Genomic DNA, 27,994 nt, shown 5'->3' with positions numbered 1-27,994 from the left:
AGGTAATCCGCCTCCGCAGCAGCACTACGGTAATATTGGCAATGCGGCTCGAGCCTCAGACCGTCAGTTCGGTGGTCGGTCGTATGATAACATTGTTGTTTTTATTGAGAATTTTAATAATAATAAAAATTTGTGATTCTGTAAATTCTTGTGTATCGATTTTGCGGTACGGGATACATTGCATTTAATTATTATCGTGCGAATATCTTGTTGATTTGGGTTTTAATTATAAAACGATACTCCGTCGACTTCGTTCCGCGATTTGTTTTGAACTTTTCGTCCGTGAAAACATTGTTTTACGTTGTGCTTTTTATGTTTTTAGTTTTGGTAAGTCCATAGCGAAATGGACAATTTCGTATTCAAATACCTATGGTTCTTAACTTATATTTATAAATGGCCAATTCAGGACGTGACGAATAACTTTATATAAGCGCCAGCTACTAAACTAAAACCGATGGAACGGTGTCTGAGCGGTTCTGTTGAACACACACAACTGCAAAGAAGGTTTTTTTAAACTAGTCAACAATGTGGTTTTTTTATTCCGTTGTTTTGTGGGGAACCCATTCAATCTATACATATAATAATAAATAACAGATACAATCCTACTACATAGCTGTTACTTGAATAATAGCTGACTGATACTGCCGCTTGATGATAAACGATCTCTTATCTGAATAGTTAAATGTATATTTTTTCCTTATGATCCTTTTATTTTAATACAATGAAATAATCGGTTGTTCAATTTAACTAGTGGTTATACACCTGTAAAGGTTAAAGATATTACTAAAAATACATAAATAAATAGTGCAATAATAAAAGTATAAAGATAATACCTTCTTTTATTTTTTTTATTATTTAGAAAAAACCAACTATTTATTTACTATTTGAGTTGTATGAACAGTTAACTTAAAGCATTGCTTAAAAAAGTAAATTTTACAGATGACTGATGTATTAAATGTTTGATTAAATCTTATGAATGCTGTATAAGGCTATGATTAAGCAAGATTTATCAAGTCTTATTTCTAATATACTAGTTCACCGACACAATGTTATTGTTTTCATAGTTATGCAATGGACGAAGATTCGATTAGTGTTCACGGTTCTACTGCTGATTCAATAGAAGCATTCGACGATCTAGAAGTTCTCGATGAAATCACCGAGGAAACTGATAACATAGAAGAGGAAGAACAACAACAAATCGAAGAATATGATACTAGAAGTGAAGCCAGTTCCAGTTCAATTGACACTTCTTCTAATCGCCCAAAAGTGAATGTTGACAGACATATAACAATAGATGGTGGATTACCATCGGATAAAAAAAAACCATCTAAAGAGTACATAAATCAATTAAGATTCTTGTTCAAAGATGCTCGGTTTTTTGTCATAAAAAGTAATAATTCGGAGAATATTGAGTTGGCCAAAGTCAAGAACTGCTGGTCTACTAGACCTTGGAACGAAACGAAACTAAATCAAGCATTTAGAACATGTAAAAATGTAATTTTAATATTTTCAGTTAAAGAGAGCGGCAAGTTTACGGGTAAGTAATTATTTGTATTACTCGTCTTATTATTTTTCATAATAACATTTGTGATAATTTATTTTAGGATTTGCTAGAATATCTGAACCAGCTAGATATGATTTGTCGCCTGTCGGTTGGGTACTACTCGGTGGCCGTAACTTCTCTGGTGTGTTCAAAATAGATTGGATATCGAAAAAGGATTTAGATTTTAGCGACACTTCTCATCTGTTCAATGGATATAATGAAGGAAAAACAGTGAAAATTGCCCGTGACGGACAATCAATAGATCCCAAAACTGGCTCAAGATTATGTTCAATGTTTCCAGAAGATGAAACAATTGATTTACAATATATTTTAAACAAATCTATAAATCACCAACCTTCAATCAGTACAGCAGAGTTACGACAACGACGCCGAGTCCTTGGGTTACCTGATGATGGTCCAACTACTAAGGCTTATATAAACACTTATAGATTGGGAATACCATTCAAACAGACTAGGATGATGTCCCATCCTTATTATGTGCGTCCATCTGTATACCCATCTTACCAGTATAATATGGGTAGATCAGCGATGGTTCCACGTTATTACAATGATGTGCCGCTTACACCTTTACGGGTTCCTGTTCAAGTACCTGATACTTATACGAGACCCATTGAAGGTTACTACAAGAGAGAAAGACTAGGTAATCTAAGAAATCATCATAAAGACCACAGACGCGATAAAGATAGACCCAGACAGCGTTACAATTAAATTCAACTTCTGTTCAATCATAATCCTCATAAAAGTTACTGATGTTTAATATTAGTATCAAATTGACTAGTCTTTAATAGTAATTTTATTTCATATGAAATAAATTTAATCATTTAATGGTTGATAAACGACTGGATTTATGTTCATTCTGTTTTTAAAATTGGAGTATAAATTAGGTAATAATTATTCAATTTTTGTGATTTAAATAATGTTGCCTTTGATGCATCCTTCATTTTTGTTTGTTCTTAAAATGAAGTATAATTTATAAAATTATTTGAACTTCAACTTTATACGATTTTTTTGTAAATAAACTTCAAAAATTACATTTGTAAGCAAAATTCAATATAAATATTGGATTGGTTATAAGAAAAAATTTTCATTGTTGCCATTGTATAAATAAAATTAGTAACTCTACAAAGCATACTTTAAACTTGAAAAAATGTTTTGATGCTTCTTAAGTATGAAAAATTATGTATAAATAAATAATTTGATAATTTTTTTTATATAAACCATTTTGCAGGAACTTGATTAAATAATGGAAATTGTTTGAAAAATAACATTAGTCATTTGTTAATTTTTCATACTCTTCTTTTTTTTTATGGTACCATAATTTAAATTTAGAGCTATATTTAAAATTAAGTATATTGTTTTGAACAGTGTATTTCGAAACAATAATGAATTCAAATTTAGTTAATTTTTAAACGTTTATAGAATCTTTGTCCTATTAAATCGTCTTACTTTTATGATAATGATTTAAAAATATAATACTATACTAAACAGGGCTGTGGCAACGGTTTTGGATGCCTTGGGAAAAATACTTCTGGGGTCCCAAATACAGCATTATTATGGCCCTTTTCTGACATGTTGCTCATGCTTGATGCAGTCTTAAATCCTGATATTAGTTGGTTACATGGTAATCTAGCACCCCCAACATTATTCTTCCAATGGTATGATTATTTTTGGTTGATAATAATTTTTAATATTTATATTCCAATAATGCGGTTTCCAATTACTAGAAGTTAATGGTGAATACTGAAAAATAATTTATGAAATAATTGTATTTCAAGTATAGTTTAGATAATACAAAAAAATGACAAATGAAATTCATTTTTGTAACTTGTCCCCAAGTTCTAACAAAACTAACCACAGAAGTGACTACAGTCCAGTGCAAACCTATGATTAAATTTTTGTTTGTGGGTAATTTTGAAAATATTTTTGCCTGGTATACTATTTTATTAATTAACATGCATTGCGTTCCATTTGTAATATCAAACGACAATGAAGTTGTATGAAACAAATAAAAGACTGTGGGTACTATGTATTATTCAATATTATTTTATTAGAGTCTACTGTTATTTGCTAACGTGATTTTTAATAATAACAAATCTAGCTTTACCATAGAAATTTTATATTATCAAGTCTATGAGCATTATGACCTAATGAAACGATATGTAAATATTATTTGGGAAAATCATTTCTGATGAGAATATCGATTGAAATTTAAAATATTTTATTATATTATAATATTAATTACATTACAAATTATATTATGAGTTATCACAACACTGGGCGCCGGTATCACTATTTGAATTTTGATAAGATAATTTATAAACAAAAGTGGAATTAATAAAAAACACTATTGAAAATTTAAACCTTTTAAATTAATGTTATAGAATACCTCTTGTTCTTCTTAGCCAATATCCACAATTTATTTAATATTTTAAATTAAATTTATATTATTATTATATTCCTTATGAGTATAATACAACATCGTTCAGCTTTATGTTTAGCTGGTAAGTGTTTGTCTTCTCTTTATTTTAAAATTTAGTTGAAATATGTGTAAGTATTTTTAATTGTTGACAGAAAATGTTTCACTGTAGGATTATAAATTAGTGTGTTATAAATATATAATATGTAAATATTTATTAACTATTACTATTATTAACTACTATGTACATTAGGATTCAATACCACTCTTTGTGGTAAGCAAGAATTAAATTCTTCTATGCTTGAAATATTGTTATGTACTGATTGAGTATAATAATATATTCTGATTAGTAATGTTATTTTTGCAGGTCAACCTTAATGTAAAAAATCTACAACCAATATGAATATCACCAATCGTATAGTAGTAACTCCATTGGGAGCTGGTCAAGATGTTGGCCGTAGTTGTATTTTGATAACAATTGGTGGTCGCAATATTATGCTTGACTGTGGAATGCATATGGGCTACCAAGATGAGCGAAAATTTCCTGATTTCTCGTACATTACTACAGATGGTAATATTACTGATATTATTGATTGTGTGATTATTTCACATTTTCATTTGGATCACTGTGGTGCGCTGTCATACCTTACCGAACATCTTGGTTATCATGGGCCAATTTATATGACACACCCTACTAAAGCTATTGCACCAATTTTGTTGGAAGACATGCGTAAACATTTAGTGGAATATGAAGAAGAAGCAAAGTATTTTACATCGAGTGCAATTAGAGACTGTATGAAAAAAGTAACTGCGGTGAATTTACACGAAGTCGTAACTGTGAAAGATGATATTGAATTGAAAGCATATTACGCAGGACATGTTTTAGGAGCTGCCATGTTTTATATAAAAGTAGGTACCGATTCCGTAGTATATACTGGAGATTTTTCTATGACACCAGATCGTCATTTAGGAGCTGCATGGATCGACAAATGCAGGCCATCTTTGCTCATAACCGAATCGACTTATGCTACAACTATAAGAGATTCCAAGAGGTGCAGAGAAAGAGATTTTTTAAAAAACGTTCACGAGTGTATAGATAGAGGTGGCAAAGTTTTAATACCAATATTTGCGCTGGGAAGAGCCCAAGAACTTTGTATCCTCATTGACACATATTGGGATCGTATGGGACTGAAGGTTCCTGTTTATTTCGCTGCCGGACTTACTGAAAAAGCTAATAGTTATTACAAGATGTTTATAACTTGGACAAATCAAAAAGTCCGACAGACATTCGTACAACGAAATATGTTCGATTTTAAACACATCAAACCATTTGATAAAACCTATATGCATAATCCGGGTCCGATGGTTGTGTTTGCGACACCTGGTATGTTACACGCAGGGTTGTCTTTAAATATATTTAAAAAATGGGCTCCTGATGAGAAAAATATGTTAATTGTACCTGGTTATTGTGTATCAGGGACAGTTGGCAATAAAGTGTTAAGTGGAGCGAAGAAAATTGAAGCCGAACCAAATAAATTTATAGACGTGAAAATGTCCGTAGAATATTTATCGTTTTCAGCTCATGCCGATGGAAAAGGTATTATACAGTTGATAAAAAATTGTGAACCACAGAACGTCCTATTAGTGCACGGAGAAGAAGAAAAAATGAAATTTTTAAAAGCAAAAATTATGCAAGAATTTAATATAAATTGTTACATGCCTGCCAATGGAGAAACTGTTGAAATCGAAACTGCAAATGTACATACATTTAACATGAGTACAAAACTCATTAAAGAATTACTAGATGATCCAACTAATAATTTGGGAAATGGAAAACGTTTAGTTCATGGGGCATTTCTTTTAAGAAAAGGAGTCCCAAACTTAGATGCTATGAGTGTAAAGGACACGTTTAAAGAATTAGACATCCAACGTCACACGCTAAGGTTTGTTTGTGTTTATGATAGTTTATTACTACATTTTTTAAATATGTATTACATAAATATTTACTCTTAGGCAGTAGTGGACTGGGCAGATGAGTGAGAGAGTGATCAGAGTTAATTCTGCCCTGCTAGCAAAGAAGGCAGTGTATGCCATATTGATAGTTTTGAGTAAAAATTATAGTGACTAGAATATAAACAATACTATAATTTTACAAAGAATCTATGGCAGATCAATCATTTTGCTAAGGACATAAAAGTTGCGTCTTTAAATTCTGAATATTTTTTGTATAAAAATCTCATTTTATGATGTTTGATATTTAGACTTACTGCCTTCTTTGCTAGCAGGGCAGATTTTTATATTAATAGGAGGTCAAATTGTATAATCATCTGAAATATTTCCTCTGTCTCTTATAGTATTGTATTAAAGGTAACATAATAATAATACATGTGTATTTTTAGATTTACGTGTACACTGGAAATTAATGAATCGTCTACAGTCCAAAAGACCAAGTCAAAACTCTATTCTTTGTTGGAGACCAAATTACCGTTGTTCAAAAATAAACTTGCCATGTCTGATGGGTCAATATCTTTGGCGTCAATTTTGATCAACGTCGAAGATGGTAATGATAGCAGCACTAAAAAAATTGTTATTTCATGGGCTAATGAGGATGAACCGTTAGGAGATAGTGTTGTCGATATGGTGCAAAATTTGAATACACTGTGTACATCTTAGGAATAAAAAAAAGAGATTTTATAGTGTCAAAAATCCTATAGAAAAAATAATTATGTTAATATTTTGTATATTTGTATAAATTTAAATATCAAAATGCTTTAGATTTTTGTTTAAATGAGTTTGTCTTTATTTTAATTGTAAATTATAAATACAACTGTTGTAATACGGTGCCATCGTGGACTTCCAAGGTTCACACTCAGTTCAAATCACAATGATCGAAGTTATCTCTGAACATATCAGAACAAAATTAACTGGAATCAGATGAAGGTAAAAATGACTTTACTCTCCAATCTCTATATTATATTATGATTACAATTAAAATTTTTAAAGTCTCAAGTTTATTATCGTAATAATTGTTCAAATGTTTTACACTTTAATTATTTTATTGACATAAATCAAAAATCTTCTTTACTTATAATATTAATATCTTCGTGTGTTATCTCATTTTCTTTGAATATATCGGTAATATTGTGTTCCATCATTTTATCAATTATTGGTGGAATTCTTTGTTGAATTTTTTCTTGAACGTTGACCTTATCTAAAATGTCTTGTATTCTCTTTTTTATTGGTAGTTCCATAGCATCTACAATTTGATTCCTCAAAATGTTTGGTATGATATTAATTAGCGCTTCTGCTAAGTAATCCAGAGATCCCGCTCCATCCATACGTAACTGGATGTTTCCTACTGACAGTCCCATCTCATTTAAGTATGGTGCTAATCTCGTGTCCATCGGCTGAGTTACGTTGGCCTCTACTCGTATGTAATCAATTGAAAAACTCATAAAACCGGTGGTTTTCAAAATGCCCGCTGCCCCGATTTTCCAATGACAATGTCCTTCCAATTCTTGTGTTCCAATGTGATACACTGATATAATAGTTCTATTTTGTATACTGACGTTAATATCTCCTAGTCTATATATACTGGACAATCCTGTTATCCATATGTTATTCACATCTAAACTGAAGATGTTGAAATTAAACGCATTGACAACATCTTCTATTCGCCATGGATCAAATCCCAGAGATTTTATTTGTTGACGGCTCTCGGCAATCAAAAGATCTACTGGCGGAATTGTATTTGGGAACCTCTTGAAATGTTTCATTTTCTCGTTGAGTTCGTCCTTAATCATTATGTTGACCAGTTTCATAATAATCGGCTTGATTGTCTCGACAACAAAATTAGTGAAGGTGTTCACAAATGTTTCGTATAAAGGAATATTTTTATTTACCTTATCTGAATCTATGTGCAGACTTTTGTAGTTCATATTCATATTTATTTTATTGGTTTCAAGATGTCCCGAGTCGCCTACTTTTAAACTTACATGCCCGTCAATATGCAAGTCGACCAGCGTCACATTGTAGTATCCCCGGTACGTGTGAATTACTTGCCATGTTGAATAATTGCCCACCACTTCTAATGTATCGATTGATATTCCAAACTCTAACTGTTAAAATAGTATTTTTTATTAATTTGAAGGTTTAACATAAATGAAGTTAGTGTTTAATGCTTACTTGTAAGTCGACTATATTCAGGTATAGTTGTTTGAGTCTAAATTTCGAATGGCCTCTCATTGTAGAGTTGTATATATTCCATCCCATGTTATCCGTGTCGGGTATAGGTTCGGGATCTGAGTATGGCGGTGTAATTGCTTTAGGTAACCCAACCGGATCGGGATTTTGATAATGCTCAAGAACATTTTTAGTCAGCAACGTCAAATTAATTAAACGTTCATCAGCCTCCGATAACGTTGGTCCATCATCGTCGAATGCATAATGCACTTAATTAAACAAGAACAAAGTTAATCATAGGATACATAAATTAAAAACAATTTAGATTTAATCAATTAAATATTAAATAAACACTCACATTGACAGTCGACGTTGAAAATCAGTAAAAAAACTATACTGTACAATATTAACACACTCATTTTAACATAGTTTACCTTAACTATAACAATGTTAATATTTGATTCTAGATTAACCTACTATTACCACTACTATTTGTTAGTATTAATTATTATTTGTTACCTCTTTTACCTTTGACCTGTTGAATATTTTTATAATCAGTAATTTGATAAAAATTATGCCTTAAGAAACATGACATGCATTGTTGATATAGCAATTTTACATTGTTAGGTATAAAAAATGACTAAGAAATAAATACCTAATTATACAATCAAGTAAACAAAATGCTGAGCTACGTTTTAGACACCATGTGTATATATATATATAAATTGTTGGATTTCAAAATCCTAACAGTGAGTTTTTATTTCAGGGTTAACAGCATTTTCAATTGTTAATTTTATAAGATATTTACTAGGCAATCGATTTCATCCATTAATTTTATCTTTTTAACATGCTCACTATTCACGACTTCCGAGTAAAAAGGGTAGGAAGTATATTTTATAACTAATATTTTTATCAATGTTATTATTTCCAATTGTATAAGCATACACAATAAATTATTTGCACTCCTTGTAATCAAACCTGAGCATTATTTTATTTTTATTTGATCAAATTTAAATAACAAATAAGTAATAAGTACATTTTTACAACTTTATATATCTATTTTATCTCTAAAGATTTTTTCATGTGGGAAATAAATGATTTAAATAAAAGTAAAGCATTTTTAAAATTTTAAGTAACAGGTTATTTGAAACAGTCAAATAAATGTATTTAAAGAAAATAATACTTGAAATTATACGTACAAAATTATTTTAGATAATTTATTTGAAAACAGTTAAATGCAAATGTGTTTCAAATATAAATTTATTTCAAATAATTGGTCGTTATTTAGATAAGAAAAGCCCAGGTTTAGATGTAATATATAATATGGTGGGCTATTTATACCAGGCTTCACCAGGGTTAATAAATTCTGGTTAACAGAGGTGATACATTTTTATTATTTGTTTTGTATAGATATAAAAATGTGTACGCTTTGGATACATTGGACGTGACCCTTTTACTTTAATTTGTTCTGTGCTAAACCAACGCCAACAAAAAAATAATACCGCACTCCATCGTAACGTCCACACCAGCCGACTACGGATTGTTTTTCTGACTTCAAACTTTTTTTTTAACAAAGTATCTACATATTATACACCTAAACCTTGCTCGTGAAATACTTTATCCATTAGTAAAAACTGAAATTAGATGTGTTAAGTAGTTACTGAGAAAATTATTCATAACAGTAAACAAATTAATTTTATACTAAGAGATACATGTTTAATTATTTAACAGTTTTGATTTGAAGAAAAGATATAAATATATACATATATACATACTAGTTTTAAATATTGTTTATTAGGTAAAAAAAGGTATAAAAAAATAAAAATAAGTACAGTGAAATTAAACTTAATATGTTAGGTCAAATTCATATTTGGACATCACAGAATGTATGATTTACAAGTTCAATAAATATCTCGATAAATAATTGAATGATTAATATTATCACAGGGATTAATGTTTTGCTAAGTATAAGCATTCGAGTGAAAATAATTAATATTGTTTTTTTGTTAATAAAATTTATGTTTTGCAGTAAAACTTTTTGTTCAATAAAAATAGTAATAAATTAACGTTGACCTTGGCCGTACCAAATATATCCATTATTGTTGCTCCTTCAAATTGGCGACGCAGTAAGTCCTAAATATAATAATACGGAAATGAAGGTACATTAATATGTCAACTGTAAATAACTTACCTGTATGTCAATGTTAACAGTTTCCATTTCTACACCCATAAATTTTCCTTTGACTAAAAATATACCGTGATCATCAGTCGGACTTATTTCAAATTGAGCATTTTTGAATTGTCCGTCAGGAAGTCCTTCCACTTCAATTAATACACCCTTGTCTCGTAATTTTGCGGCAGAATAACGTATACTTTTTTTAGTTTTCAGTTGTTTACCTTTTGATGGCCGAGACGAACCTTTTGATTTCCTTAATTATATCAAAATATTATTTTTCTATTGTAAAAGAATACGCCAATGAAAATTACAATAGTAAATATCATTACTTTTGTCCAGTGTTTTGTTTGTCTAAACACGTCTGTATATATTGTTCATAAGATTTTATTTTCTCGTCTAAATATTTAATCTTATCGTCCAATCTTTGTTTTGTAGATTTTACCATTTGTAATTCCTAAAAATAATAATTAAAATTAAATACAGGCATAAATATTTTTCTTCCCCCCCTCCCAATTCAATTTTAGTTTACTTTAATTTGTATTTGACGATATTTGTTTCGATTGCAAATATCTTTTGCTACTGATGTAATGATTCCTTGATAACCATCGTCTTTTGACACAATGCCTTCGTCTTCTAATATTTTTAAGTTTTTTCTCAATTTCACTTTAATATCTCTCAACGTTCCACTACAAAATAAAATATACGTATTTATCAATTAATTTTATATCAAACCTATAACTTCTGAAAAAATATTTGAATTACTACCAAACTTGGGTGGAATATTTTTTTAGACAGTACTACTAGATATAGAACTGACCTGACCGATATGTTACAATTTTTCAGCATATAGTAGTTTTTACCATTTACATTGTCACATCACACTCATCAGTGTTTATTAAATAGTGATTCTATCACTTACAGTTATATTAATTCTTACAGACCTGTGACCCATTTCCACTATATCTTACTGTGTTGGTTATTTTTTACTTTGTTATAATAAAAACTTTAAATTTATTATCAGGTAAAAGTTGTAAACACAAAGAAGGTACCAATCATTATTTTGTTGGTCAGTAAAACAATAAAATATTAAATTTATCCGACTTACGTTTCATAGTCAGTACATTTACCAGAATCCATTATCTTTGCCTCTCTATCTGCAAATCGGAGTTCTTCGTCGGGAGTAGAATCAATTCTTAGAGCTCCGGGCAACGTATGGCCGCTGAGATATGGCAGTACTCTAATTAACAACTCCTTTGTTCTAAAATAATAATAAATACATGAATTTCTTAACAAACATAATTAAAGGTTTTTTTAATATTTACTTGATAAACAGTTTAGTAATAGACGCTGTTTTTGTATTGGGCTCAAACTTGTCAGACAACGTAAGACAAACTTGAACAGTAGCAATACGCCTTTGAACCATAACGTCTTCATCGTCAGCTTAACATACATACATATATGATGATTTCATAACAGTTAAAAATAGAATATAGTTTCAATAATATATACTTACATCCATAAAGTTGTGAAATCGTTGGTGCCGAAGGACCTAATTCGTCTAACAATTGGTGAATGGGGTCAAAAGGATCAGGTGCAACTTGATCGATATTATCCAACAGGAGAGAATGTGTTTCTTGTATTTCCTGTTAGCATATAAGAGCGTGTGTTTAATGCTGAATAATACAATGTTTTGTATTTTATAATAATAACCTGTAGAGTTATATTTATTGTTGGTTTGGTTAATAGAGTAACATCTGTAAACTCGTTTATGTTGTAATATACTTCGGGATCGTCTACATTGCAGCAATTGTTGAAAAACAATTTTAACTTATTATAACAGTCCAAAATGAACGGATTCATACACTTCAAGTGGATTTCTTCTTTGTACTAAAAAATATATTAATTTAACAACAATATTACAATTTAATAAACAATTTTAATTTTAAAAGAATGTTTACTCCTTTTTTATTTGACGCGTATTGTAGAATTTTCGCAACACTGGCCAAATTATGACGTTGACGATAAGTTATTCCTTCTTCAATTTTAGGTTCGAATATACCATATATTTCAGGAGTGATGATTGCCGGATTCATGTACAAATTATAAACAAAATAACCAATAATCTAAACAAATACATTTTTTTTTATAAAAATAATTTTAGCCACTTATGATATAAGTTTACAATGATAAATTTATGGTATGGTCAGTTTACCTTGTAAATCTCATTGTCTCTAGTATCCGGAAACAGTTCTTGTATTGTTTCACGCAATACACGTGCCGTATACAATATAGTATAAGGTATTAAGGGTTTAGAATCTAAGATTTTGTTTAAGAACTCTCCAGTTACGTTTTGAAGCTGTTCTAAATTATGTGCCAATCGTTTCTGGACCTCTTCGTATGTCAAAGCCGTTTGTTGATCGACTGAACTTGGTAAATCTCTTTAAATACAAAATTGTTATTATTATTATTTTTCATATGATTTAACTTTCTTACGAAATTTCTCCAGTGTTAGTTTCCTGCTCGTTTCGCCATGATCTATAAATAGTCACCGGATTGGTATCGATAAACAATGTGTTTCTGTAGTGGATCAACTAAATTTTAGACATGCCATTAGAATAATACATAAATATTTTCATACGGTTATAGACAAAATAATATACCTTTTCTACGACTGACTTGAAAATAGTCTTTAAACGTTTTTGATTATCAAAACATCTGGCTTGGTCTACAATGGCTTTTAGAACGTTAAGGTTTGAAGTTTTGATTTCTGCTACTTTTGTACAATTTATTTTTATCTCTTCTTTTAAAGCCAAAGTTAATAACTTTAACATAAAATAAGCGTCACGACTATTGCTACCGGCATTGAAAACAGACATTAAAGTTTGTTCCAAAAACCTAAAAGTATATTTCAATTGAAAATTGGAGAAATTCTAACGATATTAATTTTTTAAAGAGTATCATTTGGTTAAAAATTTTATAATAAATAACATTACTTGGAAATGTGACGAACTGAATATGGTAAACAAAATACAAGTTTGCTTAAATAATGCGGTTTTGTTTGAAGCATGTAGAACAAATGTTGGTAACATTCTAAAAGATGTTTGCTATTTTTATTAAGCGACATTAAACTGATTGAATTTTGAGTGTTATTCGGTTGTTGTATTTTGTTAATGTCCTCATTGTTTTTTGTTTTATGACCAATCACATCCTAATTGTGTGAATAAATTAATTAAACAAAAATAACGAATAAATATTTATTTTTGTTTATACCTGTAAGGAAATTCTATTTTGAATGAGGAGACCAATTTTGATGTCTAGTTCGTCAGCTTTGTGAGACATTTCATTACTTTGACGAATTAGTTGAGTAATTTGACTGCGATGGTTCTAAAAAATAATAACAATTATTTTAATAACTGAATTAATAGACATTTTTCATTAATATTTTTAATAATAAATGGTCGACCTACCTGAAGTTCTATTTCTCTTCGATAGTCTTCTAAATTAAAATTCAACAAACGAGAGAAATGTTTCACTATCTTGTAAGGTGGATTTGTCGAGTGAAACAAATGATAAAAGTGCTTACGCACCATTTTACCACGCCACAAAGCTTGTAATTTTATTATTGTTCTGACCTGAAAATCAGTTTGAATTTAGTTCAACTTATAGACAGTTTGAAAATATAATTATTACTTACTTCTTTATTAGTGTACACTCGCTGTGATGGTTTTAATTTTTTCCTCATTTCTTTAACAAAACACTGCCATTGTCTTTGAAATATTATGCACCTCCACCATTTCTGAAAAAAATAAGAATGGCGTAATAAATGTATTTAACCAATTTATAGTTTAGGCAGCCCATTGAAGCCTCTTTTGAAGAGATGGTTTCCTAGCAGATTTGACTCATTTTCACTACATGATAGTATTAATTAATAATCAATGACCATAGTAAACAATAGTGACTGAATATTGAACCGGTCAATTAGGTTAAGTATTAAAAATACCTAACCTTTTAATATAAATATATTTGCATATTATAAATTACTAAAAAAATATAATTTGGTGACTTACTTGTATTTTAATAGCAAATAATTCTTGTTGGCTACAACATTGTTTTTGGTTCTTTATTTCACGACGAACTAAATAACCACGAATATGTGCTTGTAGCTGGATAATAATTTTTTCGAGCTCTTCGTTTTCTTTACGGTGTTGGTAGCTTTTTTTCATGTTCATTATTATAGTCTATAATAAGTTCGACAGGTTTTTTTTATACATTGATTAAAAAATGTACAAGCACTTTTAATGATTTACCTGAATTTCCTCCATGTTGATATATTTTGGAGTAGAAAAAAAAGTAGGTTTCTCCCAAGAATAATCTAACGTGTCTAGATTCAAATAAACGCAGCGACCATATGGAGATTCGTGTGTAATCCATGGGCCTCTATTCTTTAACTGGAAACAAATAAAAATAAGAAAACGATTACAAAAGAGATAGTGCAGTCGCCAATGTTCACAGGTCTTCAGGAATTATAGCTAAAAGTGAATTTACCAGTTTCCAAAACTACTTGGAGAACTGTTAAATATAAAAACAAATACATTTTTTTAAGGATAAATGTGTATCAATCGTGTAATTTGATTTTTCTCAACAAAAAAAAAAATATATATACATTTTTGGAACTGTTTTAATCAGTAATCAGATGTTATTAAGAGGACGCTACCCACCCGTAATTTATCCGCAAAAAATGGCTTTGCGGGGGACAAGAATGTGAAGGCGGTATTTACAGTAGCCGTATACAATTTTTACAATGAATAGAGAAGAACTTTATTTACGGGGTAGCAATTTTAGTTTTTTGATAACTTAATCACAATTAAAATTATTTCTTCGTGAAGATTCTATTTTTTTTTCAATTTTTATTTGCTTATAAAAAAATATTAAGTATAGATATCAAACAAATAAAATCGCTACCCCGTAGATAAAGTTCTTCTCTATACATTGTGAAAATTTGGTAAATCTACTGTTAATACTGCCCTCGCATTCTTGTCCCACCAAAGCAGTTTTGATGGGGAAAAAATTGTAATTTATCCTATAGAAGTGACTGTGATAGTCTGACGAAAAAAATGGCAATCAATAAAGTATCCTCATTACTGTATTAATAAGTATATAATATAGTTCAAACTCGAAAAATTGCCTATACTTTACTCCTTAAAAATGGCCTGGGTAGCGTCCTCTTAATAAATTTTATTATTTAATATAATTGTTTTATGATATTATTGAAGATTTTTTTTCTTCTTTTATAACAACATACCTTTGATTCTGCTACATGTAATAAGGTGACAAAACTTTCTTGTTGTTCTGACTCGTTCATTGGGACAAGTTTAAGTAGTTCTTTTATAACTTTCCGTCTTTCATTTTTTATTAATGACACATTTACAGATAAAAGCCATTCAGCGCCTGCACAAATATTTATAAGTTAACATATAAATACTTCAATCCACTACTGCACTTACTTCTTTGAATACTGTCCACTTCATCAATAACTCTTTTAAAAACGTCTTCAACGTCGTCTTTCCATATTTCTACACCATCTTCAGAGTCATTCTGTCGGTTCTGCTCAATTAAATTACGGTTTTAAAATAAACGTTTAAAAAAAAAATCAAAAGCCTCAAAAGCGATTTTATTGTTATACTTTCTGTTCATACCAATAACAATTCATATGCATACTGCAAATCTTTGGCTTTAACGGGATATTCCAGTTGCAATACTGGATTGGTAATGCACTGCTTGACAATGTTCAATTTTCGAGATTTTAGTGCATCATTTAATTTTTGTAAAACATTTATAACTGAAAATATTTATTGTTAGCATGAATAATAATTTAACAATGTAACATTTTAAAGTGTTGATTTACAAACCTTCTTTGTTTTGTTCCAACTGATTGTGAACAATATCCACACAATCTTTAATATTCATAAACGTCAGTATTCCGAAACTTGCTTTACTTCTAATTTTAAATTGTCTACAAGCATCGAGAGCACTCCAATATTGTAACTTTAATCCAGCATCGAGTTCTTGGTCCTATATAAAATGTAACATTAACCTGTCTCAAAAATTAAATTCTTCCAGGAAAATTTTAATTACCGAAAAAAACTTCTTCAGCTTTGAAAGACGATCCCAGGTCGTATCAATATTTTCCGATAGAACTGCTTTAGTGACCTCAGCTATGGGATTCAAAACTTGTAAGCTTTGAACAACGTCAAAATATGTCAAGTCTTGCTGTAGGGAAAAAAATTTATATTTAAATATAATAATCTAGTTTTACATTTATTATCGTCACACACTTACGTTGACATCATTTCTATCGTCTTTCAGTTCTTCGAAATACAAAGGAATAGCAAATTCGTTAACCAGATGGTTTAAATTTAACATAGGTTCTTTAAGAATACACGAAAAACCATCCATGTCATCAGTTAACAATGTGTCATTTAATTTTTTAATCAAACTTTCTCCTGAAGGAAAAATAAAATTTCATTAAAACTCTCTGCATAAACTTTCAATGTAAACTATTTAAGTTGCATGCTAACTTTTTTTGTCTGTTAATGCTAGTTGATTGCCACCGTTAATGACTCGTTGTAAAAATGCTTTTTTGTCAACAGAATTAAAATTTTTTGATTGAATTGCCATTGATAAATTTTTAAATTCAGATGCGTAATATCTTGATTTTTTTTCATTCACGTCCTAATAAAGTTTAATTTTTATAAGTAACTACAGAACTATTTAATTAATAGAATTATAATACATACCATCAATGAAATACATTTTGATTTTAAGATATTAACAATTCCCTCATCGGTTTCCGCTTTACACAGTTCATTCCACTTTTGATCGACTGCAAAGAAAAAGAAAATTACCGTAAAACATTTATCAAAAATCCTAAAATAAATCGTTTTTAAAAATCAATTATTCATACTATTAACAGTAGAAATATATCCTTGTATTTCATTTTGCGTTAAAATTTCATCAAAAACGTCCGGTTCAAAACTTTCGCTTAAAGACTAAACCAAATTGTAGAATCATATTATTATTGATAATAAAAATATTGTAAAAGACATAAATATTTTTAAATTTAATATTAACAAATTATTTTTATACTGCCAAATCATATTATATCAAATAAAATTATTTCACATAGTTATATATTTCCATAAGAATACCTTATTCATAGTAGATTCTTCTTTAGCCTGTTTAGCATCACGTAAGATTTCTAGATATTTTTCTATATAATCCAAATTAATAAATTGTAATTGTGCAACTCTGTTAGTAAGACATTTTGTAAAATGATTCATGTCCTAAAATTTTAAAATGTACACACTTAGTTTGAAGTAGAGTAGCCATTTTTCTTTTTGGTAATAATGAAATAAAAAATTATGGAACCTTTGAAATGATTGCATTATTTATTTCGACGATAGCATCATATAATGTATTCGAGTCTCCTTTTGTTCCTTCTGATAAAAGTCCTGCGATTTTTTGGAACTTAGGTAGTTCAACACCACTTTCAGCCAATTCTTTTCTCGTTGCAGTGATTGTCTCGGCTTAACAAAAAACAATATTATTAAAACTATATTGTTGTATATTATTTTTATTTATTATGAATATTACCAGAGAAATTAACTTTTCCGTATAGATCTAGAATTAAAGGAGCTTCACCACGTTTAAACAAATGAGTACTTAAAGCATGAAGACAATAAATTACTTTTGGCATGTTTTTCTTATCATAAACATCAGTGGTTTCCGGATGAAAAATCTAAACAACACAATTCCAGGAATTAATTTAATGGATGATTTAATTCAAAAAATATTGATGCTCTAAATTTACAACGAAAAGAGTAAATTAAAGTATGTTTTAATAGTTTTGATTTTTTTTATCAAAATTTTTTGTTATAACTCAATATTATTCATATTATGTTATCTGAACTTAAATAACATAAAATCATACCTTGGGTAGATTTACAGCATTCAACGATTTCAACCAATAATTTATATTGTCTGTATGGCGATATTGAAGACCAGCAGACTTGTAACGTCTCTCATCGCGATCATAGATACAAGATAGTGATACAATAGATGGAGCTATAAAATTTCCCAATTTCGCTAGTAACACTCCATTTCGTAATCTATCTTCTAATTCCATAACATTTGGAAGAGTCATTTTCAAACAAGATTCTAACCATCTAAAATATTGTAATCAGTTTATTTTACACAGTACTGTTTAAAAACGTTAATAAAACTTACACTTTGGTTTCTTCTAAATGACATAAATACTCGTAAGCTAGATTATCTTGCCTTAGGATGTCAGCTTCAATTAGTCCACCATCTAATATCTCTTGTGCACTACCATTAGAAAATAATCAAACCACCAATTTAGGTAAAATATATTAATTTATGTGTTTAAAATACTAGAATCAGTTAATGAACATTACAAGTATGTCAAGTATAAAAACTTATTATTTATAATAATCAATTCATGTTAATTTAAATCGCGTAAATTGTATTTTTCTAAACAGAAATAACAGTTATAATAAATGTTTCGCTACTTCAAATCACTTAAATATTTTCTGGAATTGTTAAACTATATTATGACAAACTGTACTAAATTGTCAACGTTAGTGAAATTAATAAAATTTAACCCAAACGTAATATCATATAGATAAAATAAGTTTACTAATGCCACTAGTTGTCACAATCTTATACACAACACATCACACTTACTACTTATTAAATATGATCCATGTTTAATAGTAACTAGCTTGTAGTTATGTTAGTTTACGTACAATGAATAGTAAGTATAATATTACCTATTAGCGAGCGCCATGATTTTGGAATATTACACTTTTCTAAATAATATGACAGAAAATTTTTAAAAAACAAAAATTGTTATCGTGTTAAAAGTAAAACGCAAAATAATACACAATAAAAACATATAATATACATGTATATATGTGACTGGAATGTCAATAAGGAGGATTATTATGTTATAACTAAAAGTATATATATATTATGAACTGTAAATTATAATATTAAGTACTAAGTGCGGAAATTAATTTAACGGTCGGCAAATCAACACACGTTATCAGCAACAACACAGGGTATTGTTATCTTACCGCCAAAATGTCTTAACCTCAAAATATATTTTAATATTAGTTGAAAGAAATTTTTGTATTTTGAAATGTTTTAAAAATTATTGAACGACAGTGATAATTTAATCAATTTTCAAGAAATTTTTAGGGAATGGACGTTTTTTTGCGAGATTTTTACTTTTTCCAAGGAGTCAGTTGTCGGGACAGCAAAATTGTTGGTCACACCTGTGCGTTTCACCCGTAGTGAAATGGTCAGTGGACTGTGGAGGGGAGAAAATCCGTTAAACATTTAATTTTCCCTGTGGCAACAGAACTAATGTCATATTCATACAAAGCAACTCACAAGTCTCACCATACGATATTTCATTCCGTTACATTATTTTTATTTCATTATTACAATTACATTCCTTTTTGTTACTTTATCGTAATTCTCCAAACGTCAAATACTTGTTTTCTATTTTTATAGACATTACACATTGGTTTTCCAAAACTATTTTTGTTTTCACACTGTATATTTACATTACGCTGTCGTCCGTTCAGAAGACTCGAAAACTCATCCAAGACAAGTTTAAACAAAACGGACGACTACAAATTTTTTTTCTCGAGCACAAAAATTATTGTTATCAACTGCTGAAAAAATGGCAACTGGAATTAGACGTGACATTCATTTGGTAAGATACAATTTTTGTTTAAACACTAACGATATTTGTAAAAATGTTAACACGGTTGTTAGCTGTTTTCATATTCTCTAGTGTCTCGCTTAATCTTATGATATACTATTATAGTATGATGCGTTTTTATTTCATGCAATGTCTTGGCAAAATCTTACTTATTCCTGGTTAGTATGTGAAGAAATTTAGAAAATTACCATAATTCGTTTTCGTTATAACCTCTTTATAGATATCTGAACATCGAGAATTGCAGCTACATATTTACCTACTGGTTCTGGTAACTTGACGAGCCACTATATACTTCCAAGGCCTCAGGGAAATAAGAAACTTCAAGGGCTAACCTAAAAGCGCCATTGATACCGTTATACCATTTAATTTAAACTAAAGTAAATTTACCTACTTAAGGTACTCATTGAGACTGTATTTTTTTGTTAGAAAATTGACTGTAATGTAGTATATAACATTATAACTTATACTCTAGAACAATCATGAAATAAAGTATAAGTGTATAGCAGTAAGTAATATTTTTTTTAGATGATTTTACCATATTTTTTTACAAAAGAATTACATTTAAAAAAAAAAAAACATTTTATATCTATCATCCCTCTTACTGCTTAACTCTTTGATGAGCAATGACATTTAGATACGTTTTTACTGCCAATTTGTTTTTGTTTTCTCTATTTCATAGGATGTTTTTTGATTAACCGTCGTTATAAAATTCAGGGCAAATTATGTGCTTTACTATGATCTGATATGAGCTATAATTTGAACTATGTTAAAGATGAGACATTTAAAATATAAGTACAAAATTTTAATTAACATTGCATTTAAAAAAAAAAAAATCCATTCCTTATCCCGCTCTGAGTAGCATCTGTGTATTCTTAATTCGCTTGTGAAAGGGTTAAATAAGCAGAACTTATGGAGGCAGATAACACCTGTTATGCAATGTTGTGGTAATCAAACACAATACCTTTAATACCAAGTTGCACTCCTTTTTCACTGCTTCAAACCCGTTACATGTTTGTACTTACATTACATACCTAGAAAATAAGCCAAGTATGCAGTCAATTATACTGGTTTTTTTTTTCATGATGGCAATATTGTCTAGGTGTATTCTATTAGTTTTTATTTCATCTAAATAATGTGAGTACTTAAATAAAATTATAAAACGTTTAAATACAACTTATATTATTCAAGATTTTTTTGTATGATTAAATCTGGATTCAAACCGTAACCTAATACATTGATTATTAATACAATATATTAATCAATGCCAAAAATATATAGGATCAAAATGAAATTATATTGTTCTCCATGTAAATTTAGTAACATTTTTAATCCCTATTTTTTAAATATTTATTTGATTATTATATTTACTTAATTTTTTTTTTTTAATAGCCAAAAACTAATTAATTAACGAAAATATATGTTACAGAGACAAGATAAAGTACTCTCTGAAAACATTTCTCGGGGAGCCAAAGATTTGAAAAGCGGTATAACAGCCCCAAGAAGACCCGTGTTAAATGATATTAGCAGTAATTTGCAACCAACCCAAAATGCTAATCAAAAGGGTAAAATCGCCGTTCCTAAACCATCTACTAGACTTACGGCCAAGTATGTATCTTTAATTATTGATTCCTCTGGTTATTGAAATTTAAATAATACAAAATTGCTCTTCATGCATAGTTTAAACCGTACAACAACAACCTTGACAGCACCAAAACTTAACTCAACCAAAACTGTAGTTAAAGTCAGTTCTACTCTCAAAGAAAATGTATCAAGCATTCCTAAAGCTATTATTAAGCCTAGGCTCACTAGCATGGTTAGACCCTACAAAGGAACGTTGACCAGGAGTTCATCACTTCGTAGCAAATCGGTAAGCATCAATCTACCTACTATTGAGATTTTTTACATTTATTTAATATCGCTTTTTTTTTTTAAGATTAATTCCTTAACTGAAGTTCAAAAGAAAGAACAAGAATGGCTTGCTGCTTGTAAAGTGGATGCTGTCGATAAGAATGATGAACATGACCCTTTCCTTGTTGGAATTTACTCGAAATCTATATTTGAATACTTATTGACTTTAGAAGTAAATCATTTGTTTTACATCTAATATTTAAAATTTTAAAAAAATATTTTATATTATTTCACTATTACAGGACAAGTACATGATTTCGCCAGATTATTTAGCCAATCACAAATATATAACTCCTTCCAATCGTAGTGTGGTAGTGGACTGGCTCGTTGAAGTGCAACAAGAATTCCAACTTATGCAGGAATCGCTTTATACTGCTGTCGGGATTCTAGATCGCTATTTACAAGTAATAATCTATTAAATATTAGTTACATTCTGAAACATAGAAATTCATTGTGTGATTACATTTTCTAAACTGCCTTTGTCTAAAGTATGATTTTGGTGTTATGAACGTAGGATAATGTAAATGTTCCACGAAACAAGCTACAATTAATTGGAGCCACAAGTCTTCTTCTTGGATGCAAATATGAAGAAATTTACGTACCTGAAATCAATGACTTTGTCTACTTATCGGACAATGCATTCACTAAAGAAGAAGTCAAATCTAGTCTGGTAGACGTTTTTCGTGTTTTAAACTACTCGCTTTCCAGACCGTTTTCTTTAACCTTTTTAAGAAGGTTTAGCAAAGTCTCTGGTGTAAGTATAACTCTTGAGTTGTGCTGTGTTACTGAAAATGTAGGAATTATAATATTCTTGTGTTTCATGTGTTTAGGCTCGATCATCACAACACTCTTTAGCTAAATACTTTTTGGAATTATCGTTAGTTGACTACAATCTGGTACATGTCAAACCGTCTGAAATGGCAGCAGCTGGTTTGTTGTTAGCAATTGTGATTACTAATGATCCTCAATTGGAAGATGAACCTGAAGATGTCCATTCACTGTTATCATTATACTGGACAGAAGTATTAAGAAAACACTCAACCTATAAAATTAATGATATTATTCCTACCGTTCAAGCACTTGCTAAATTAGCTCTGAATGCTCCTGAATGGAAATACAAAGTATGTACAATTATTAATACTGCCCATTTACCGCTTAGGCGTTATGTATTAAGTATTATTGTGATTGAGGTATTAACAGCAGATATTTTTATATTAATTTACAGGCTGTCTACAAAAAATATCAAAGTGCGAAAATGGGAAGAATAACAGGAAGTTCCTTGCTATGTTCACCGGCTATGAGGTTTATTGCGCAGATGAGTTAATTATGTTTTTTTTTTTTTTTTAACTTAATTGGCCTCTTAATAATTTTTTTATTATTTTTTTTTTTTATATATATTGTTTCTATCGAGTGTGGTTACACCACGTTTTTTTGTTTTTTTTTTTTTTTCACAAGATTTTTGCATTATGATAACAACAATAACTCTTTTTTTATATAATTAAAAATTTTACGCATTAATTATGCTTGTACATATTAATGGTTTTTTATTATTATTAAACAAAATATTCCTATAATAATTATGATACAAAAAAAAAAAATTTAGGTTTGTTATGTATTGTGAGTGTTTTGATATATAACCATTGTAAATGTATTTATAAGTAACAATTATTTAACTAAATTAAATGAAAGAATAATCATTTTACTATTTTAATTGAATCCAAATTTATCGCTTTGAAGCGATTCAACATATACTTCACATTGTTATGTTTCAGTTCTGTAAATATTTACTTCTGTGGCGTATACATTAATTTTATTTAAATTTAAGAATGTTTTAAATTATACTTAACAACAATTGACTGAAATATGTTCGATTTATACAAAAAATATGAATTTTATATTGTCTATATACCGTAATCAGTATGACTTTAAAATTGTTACTGTTTTAACTTGCATAAGTAATTCTTGTACTGGTATTTCATGCTGATTTTTATATGTGTATGCGTTCAATTGATTGTATTTTATTTAACAAGGTAACTAATAAAATGATTTGTAATTTTGATAACTGTTTTTCATTATTTTTTTTCTTTGCCTAATAATCTCCTTTTTTATTTTATAAATAATTACACTAAATAATATTTATTTTGTTTCCGTGGCTATAAGTAAGTTAATGCTGCATTAATTTTATGTGCTAATCCTGGTCTATCTTCTACCTAATTGTACTGAAAAGTTCCAGTTATCTTCTCAACTTCCTGGAATAAATAGGGGCTGTGATCTTAAAAATGTACAACTCTTATATTGTTTATTGGTTTTCCTAGATATACCTACTTTCACTTGCTATATGTTCTCAAAGCAATTTTTCACTACATAGTGACATTACCCACTCAGTTTACTTAACTGTAAAGCATGATGTACTATTTTTAACTACAAAATCTATTTTTTTTTATTAACTACCCCTAGTGTCTTCTCGTTTCTCTAATTTTTCCTGATCCTTTAAGCTCGGTCCACACCTATTATAAAAATATAAGCTGTGGCCAGACTAAAGATAAAATTTTTAAGTACATTTTACTAAAAACAAAAAAAAATTTGCTTTGAATTCACTAGGGAGTCGAATATGTTGACTATTTTGGGTTATTTGGAAATTTTAATAATGCCTAAGCTTGGTTTTTCACAATTTGAGATTTTATTTTATTTTAAAAATGAGTTATATAGTTACCGAATTTAGCAAAACTACTCTTTGTACAAGGTCAAGGAGTCGCATCATTTTTTTTTAGAATTGTATGACGTATCCTATTAGCCCCAGCACTAAAAAAATCAACACCATTAGAGAATTGATTGGCTCTTAAACATTTTATTATAAGCGAAGAGGAGGAATGACATTTTAAAAATTGATTTGGTTTTAAGAAGGCCAAAAAGTACGGTGTCTGAGTGTAACCTGTTTAGAATATACTATATTACTCCACTAACACATATAAGTTATTAATTCAATAAATTAAACATTTGTCTTCTTATAATTATAAAACGAAATCATATTCAAAACATATGTCTTCTAATATATGAGAAATCATATAATAATTAAAATACAGAAAAAAAATGATCATGTGATTGTTATTATTTATTTGTTTAGTAATATTAGACCATTCAAGTTGTGTCAGAGATCCCAAAATAATGTAAAATGAATTGTTATAATTCGCAAGAATTTGCTAGTCCACTTTTTTCTAAATATGTTCAGAATCATATTAAAATACAATTTACTTCAAATTTAATTTACAATTTGGAAATTTACAAAATGGGCAAAATATTTTCTACTTTTTTGTTCCTTAGTTAGATATACCTACCTTTTAATTTATTACACGGGGACCGATAGTTTGTATGAATAATTGGTCAATAATTATTTTTATCCATTTATATAATATAATATAATAATAATAATATAATATAATAAAAATCAACGTTTTGTTTTAGTTTTGAAAAGTTGTTAATTTTAAGATGCTATTGGAAGTTTATCAAACTTTTTTTTAATTACCTACTTAATTGAGACCAGAAACTATACGATGAATAATGGATGTTGAATGAATAGAAAAGACACATAAGGTATTAGCTGATCATCTGAATGGGGTATGTAGCGTACATTAAAATTATTATCGCTATTACTTTTTTATAAAATTATTATTAACATCTAATATAATTATTATATTTCGTGTCGGTATCTAACACACACTATTATGCTTCGATTTACGATTTTCTACTAATAATAAGATAATGTACATCAGAAAGGACCCGATTATGTATTTTACTTAACTATTTGTTCATTGGAAAAAGCTACATGAAGTATATTATTATGGTAATAATTTGAAAAAGCCCATATATTCTATAAATGTTTTTAAGGTCATAACTATTTTAATACATTTGTTACGATTATTAAAGTAAAAATTTTTTACGATAAAAGTATTGAAACATTTTATTTGGATACTTCTCAAAGCCGTCATTTTGCATCCTTTGTCCGGAGAACGCCTCAATATTTGTCTGAACCAATAATAACCAATAGATATAATATTTCTATTCTTTGTTTGTCGTATGTTTTACGTATGTTATGTCACCCTGTATAACATTTTTTTCCGTTGGCTCGTAGGAAAATCAAATGTTAATAAATTAGATAAATCATATTAGGTACTGTATTTTATTATTATTCGCTTACAAACATTTGTTATGTATATCCAGGCAACGTGTAAACAAATTGTTTATAATACATTGTGAATAATTTTCCATCATATATTAAACATATATTTAATTTTTGTTTTTTTTAATTTTATTGTGCTACAAATATTATGAGTTGAACACATTGTATTTTGTTTTATTTATTCGTACGATATTATTATCCTTTGTAGACTTTACGAGAATAAGTATCAGTATCATCTACTGATCCAAGAACCAGTTACCAATGATGATACAAGAGGATCCCGAAAATGTATAGTTGTTGCAGGGTTGTGAAAATTGAAACAAAATGTGTCTTTTAAAGGTAGGTAAAAACTTTTTCAAAACTATAATATAGTGAGGCCAACAATGGCGAATAGCAATTTAGTGTTTTGCATTAGTTACTAATTATACAAAAAATGTAGGTTTTTCATAGAGACTAGTGTATAATTGAATATAATGTATGTATATATAAAGGAATATATATATTTATATTCCTATACATAGGTCCAGAACTTGGATATTTTAAATTCATATAAATTAAATTTGGAAAAAAAAATGGTTTTTCTAAATTTATTTCCATTACTCATTTGTAACTAGTTAAATTTACTAGTTGTATACTAGTTAAATAAATGAATAATATACATTAACAGTTTATTCGTGTAATAATATATAACATTTTTTGTATAGTCGTTTGATTTTTTAAGTATTAATATCGATGTTTATATTTGTTGCACTCATTATGGATTTTCTTGATGAAAAAATGTTTTACATAAAACCCGTTTCATTATTATCTATGATATAATACATGACCTTAACGACCAATCAACTTCTGTTAACTCAAACATATTATAAATAAATAATTTGATTGTTTAAAAAAAAATTGTTGACGGTTGCTTAGTAAATTATTGATTGTTTTTTAGTAGTACAATCGGTGAAAATCAACGTTTTGAAAAGTTGTTAATTTTTAACATGAAAAGACGCGATTGATTCTCCAATTGGAAGTTTATCAAACTTTTTTTTTAATTACCGACTTAATTGAAACCAGAAACTAGATGATGAATGATGGGTGTTGGATGGATAGAAGAGACACCTAAGTAACTAGCTAATCATCTGAACGGGGTAAGTAGCGTACATTAAAACTACCTATGTTTGTTATCGACTATCGTTATTACTTTTTTATAAAATTATTATAAGCATCTAGTATTATTATTAGTGTTATTTATTACGATAATCTATTTTATTAGTGGCGAAACGTCCTAGAAGACTATGCCCACTTGTATTTAATTTAAATATCAAATATTTGCTTACAAATTTTTAACACCATATTTTTTAATCGTTTTCCCGAAGACATATACTTACTCCTGTTTATATATTACTTTTTTTCTATACAAACATATTTTATTCCAGTATATAAGGGTATAACTCGTTGAGGTCCCGGCTTGAGATTGTCGACAGTTCGTAGAGGACCGTGTGATGAACGTGCGAGGTGTTATGTGAAGTAAGACTTTATGACCGAAAAATTTTGTGTCGCGCGGAAGCGGGTAACCGCTTGTGGAACGCGATATCGGAAAAGAGTAGTAGGAATTATCGCCTGAAAAGCTGACTCTTGCACAGAATCCGGATATCTCGAACGACTGACGCTCAAGTTCGGCTGGCTTTCGACGTTATAGACCGGACTATGCTGGAATCAAATATGGTATAATAAACACAACAGGTTAGGTCATAGCTATGACAAGAATAGCG

The 27,994-nt window shown here is 29.0% G+C and overlaps 5 protein-coding genes across 7 annotated transcripts; 3 read left to right on the top strand and 2 right to left on the bottom strand.

The window, feature by feature from the left end:
* Window positions 1-28: 28 nt before the first annotated feature.
* Window positions 29-2,538, top strand: LOC126840384 (YTH domain-containing protein 1-like). Of its 3 annotated transcripts, none has more exons than XM_050576068.1 (3): window positions 29-504; window positions 1,065-1,537; window positions 1,605-2,538. In XM_050576068.1, exons 1-3 carry the CDS (start codon window positions 455-457, stop codon window positions 2,270-2,272), a joined length of 1,191 nt encoding a protein of 396 aa, XP_050432025.1. In that variant the 5' UTR covers window positions 29-454; the 3' UTR covers window positions 2,273-2,538. The 3 variants fall into 3 exon arrangements, with proteins under 3 accessions (XP_050432025.1, XP_050432027.1, XP_050432026.1); XM_050576070.1 differs by having other exon boundaries at window positions 30-684; window positions 1,605-2,535; XM_050576069.1 differs by having other exon boundaries at window positions 30-327; window positions 1,605-2,518.
* A 1,370-nt stretch (window positions 2,539-3,908) lies between these two features.
* LOC126840833 (integrator complex subunit 11) lies at window positions 3,909-7,143 on the top strand. The gene is made up of 3 exons (XM_050576796.1): window positions 3,909-4,065; window positions 4,348-5,923; window positions 6,380-7,143. The coding sequence occupies exons 2-3, from the start codon at window positions 4,380-4,382 to the stop codon at window positions 6,651-6,653; spliced, it is 1,818 nt and encodes a 605-aa protein (XP_050432753.1). The 5' UTR covers window positions 3,909-4,065; window positions 4,348-4,379; the 3' UTR covers window positions 6,654-7,143.
* On the bottom strand, window positions 6,757-8,722 carry LOC126840835 (uncharacterized). Its single transcript, XM_050576797.1, has 3 exons — window positions 8,521-8,722; window positions 8,166-8,431; window positions 6,757-8,098 (listed from the first exon to the last, which is right to left on the bottom strand). The coding sequence occupies exons 1-3, from the start codon at window positions 8,579-8,581 to the stop codon at window positions 7,049-7,051; spliced, it is 1,377 nt and encodes a 458-aa protein (XP_050432754.1). The 5' UTR covers window positions 8,582-8,722; the 3' UTR covers window positions 6,757-7,048.
* A 1,253-nt stretch (window positions 8,723-9,975) lies between these two features.
* On the bottom strand, window positions 9,976-19,412 carry LOC126840913 (ras GTPase-activating-like protein IQGAP1). Its single transcript, XM_050576925.1, has 33 exons — window positions 19,188-19,412; window positions 18,625-18,723; window positions 18,329-18,563; window positions 17,992-18,136; window positions 17,767-17,924; window positions 17,547-17,681; window positions 17,303-17,387; window positions 17,136-17,221; window positions 16,917-17,070; window positions 16,678-16,841; window positions 16,474-16,608; window positions 16,248-16,410; window positions 16,035-16,177; window positions 15,843-15,942; window positions 15,641-15,786; window positions 14,646-14,786; window positions 14,406-14,576; window positions 14,033-14,134; window positions 13,806-13,970; window positions 13,609-13,722; window positions 13,332-13,546; window positions 12,999-13,233; window positions 12,832-12,929; window positions 12,551-12,776; window positions 12,297-12,461; window positions 12,049-12,225; window positions 11,852-11,981; window positions 11,661-11,778; window positions 11,444-11,596; window positions 10,868-11,024; window positions 10,668-10,792; window positions 10,354-10,591; window positions 9,976-10,295 (listed from the first exon to the last, which is right to left on the bottom strand). Exons 1-33 carry the CDS (start codon window positions 19,202-19,204, stop codon window positions 10,179-10,181), a joined length of 4,812 nt encoding a protein of 1,603 aa, XP_050432882.1. The 5' UTR covers window positions 19,205-19,412; the 3' UTR covers window positions 9,976-10,178.
* A 368-nt stretch (window positions 19,413-19,780) lies between these two features.
* LOC126840430 (G2/mitotic-specific cyclin-B) lies at window positions 19,781-23,467 on the top strand. The gene is made up of 8 exons (XM_050576153.1): window positions 19,781-20,140; window positions 21,576-21,754; window positions 21,827-22,016; window positions 22,083-22,229; window positions 22,300-22,461; window positions 22,572-22,811; window positions 22,888-23,178; window positions 23,283-23,467. Exons 1-8 carry the CDS (start codon window positions 20,108-20,110, stop codon window positions 23,379-23,381), a joined length of 1,341 nt encoding a protein of 446 aa, XP_050432110.1. The 5' UTR covers window positions 19,781-20,107; the 3' UTR covers window positions 23,382-23,467.
* The last annotated feature ends 4,527 nt before the right edge of the window (window positions 23,468-27,994 follow it).

This window comes from Adelges cooleyi, unplaced genomic scaffold (genome assembly GCF_023614345.1).
Source record: "Adelges cooleyi isolate 19-005CV unplaced genomic scaffold, UGA_ACOO_1.1 ACOO_flye_CR_arks_rails_tigmint_CR_PRNA_376, whole genome shotgun sequence".
Taxonomy (NCBI): domain Eukaryota; kingdom Metazoa; phylum Arthropoda; class Insecta; order Hemiptera; family Adelgidae; genus Adelges; species Adelges cooleyi.
This window is presented reverse-complemented; position numbering and strand designations above follow the sequence as displayed.

What these genes read in the sequence shown, in the direction of transcription:
- LOC126840384 (XM_050576068.1), top strand. Translation starts at nt 455, where the DNA reads ATGGAACGGTGTCTGAGCGGTTCTGTTGAACACACACAACTGCAAAGA. An exon ending in CACACACAACTGCAAAGAAG is followed by an intron (nt 505 to 1,064) that starts GTTTTTTTAAAC and finishes TTGTTTTCATAG; the next exon opens with TTATGCAATGGACGAAGATT. An exon ending in AGAGAGCGGCAAGTTTACGG is followed by an intron (nt 1,538 to 1,604) that starts GTAAGTAATTAT and finishes AATTTATTTTAG; the next exon opens with GATTTGCTAGAATATCTGAA.
- LOC126840833 (XM_050576796.1), top strand. Translation starts at nt 4,380, where the DNA reads ATGAATATCACCAATCGTATAGTAGTAACTCCATTGGGAGCTGGTCAA. An exon ending in ATCCAACGTCACACGCTAAG is followed by an intron (nt 5,924 to 6,379) that starts GTTTGTTTGTGT and finishes GTGTATTTTTAG; the next exon opens with ATTTACGTGTACACTGGAAA.
- LOC126840835 (XM_050576797.1), bottom strand. Translation starts at nt 8,581, where the DNA reads ATGAGTGTGTTAATATTGTACAGTATAGTTTTTTTACTGATTTTCAAC. An exon ending in TTTCAACGTCGACTGTCAAT is followed by an intron (nt 8,432 to 8,520) that starts GTGAGTGTTTAT and finishes TGTTTAATTAAG; the next exon opens with TGCATTATGCATTCGACGAT. An exon ending in TGAATATAGTCGACTTACAA is followed by an intron (nt 8,099 to 8,165) that starts GTAAGCATTAAA and finishes CTATTTTAACAG; the next exon opens with TTAGAGTTTGGAATATCAAT.
- LOC126840913 (XM_050576925.1), bottom strand. An exon ending in TATTTGCTATTAAAATACAA is followed by an intron (nt 14,135 to 14,405) that starts GTAAGTCACCAA and finishes TATTTTTTTCAG; the next exon opens with AAATGGTGGAGGTGCATAAT. An exon ending in GATTTCACAACTTTATGGAT is followed by an intron (nt 11,779 to 11,851) that starts GTAAGTATATAT and finishes ATGTATGTTAAG; the next exon opens with CTGACGATGAAGACGTTATG.
- LOC126840430 (XM_050576153.1), top strand. Translation starts at nt 20,108, where the DNA reads ATGGCAACTGGAATTAGACGTGACATTCATTTG. An exon ending in CATCACTTCGTAGCAAATCG is followed by an intron (nt 22,017 to 22,082) that starts GTAAGCATCAAT and finishes TTTTTTTTTAAG; the next exon opens with ATTAATTCCTTAACTGAAGT. An exon ending in TTCTAGATCGCTATTTACAA is followed by an intron (nt 22,462 to 22,571) that starts GTAATAATCTAT and finishes TTATGAACGTAG; the next exon opens with GATAATGTAAATGTTCCACG.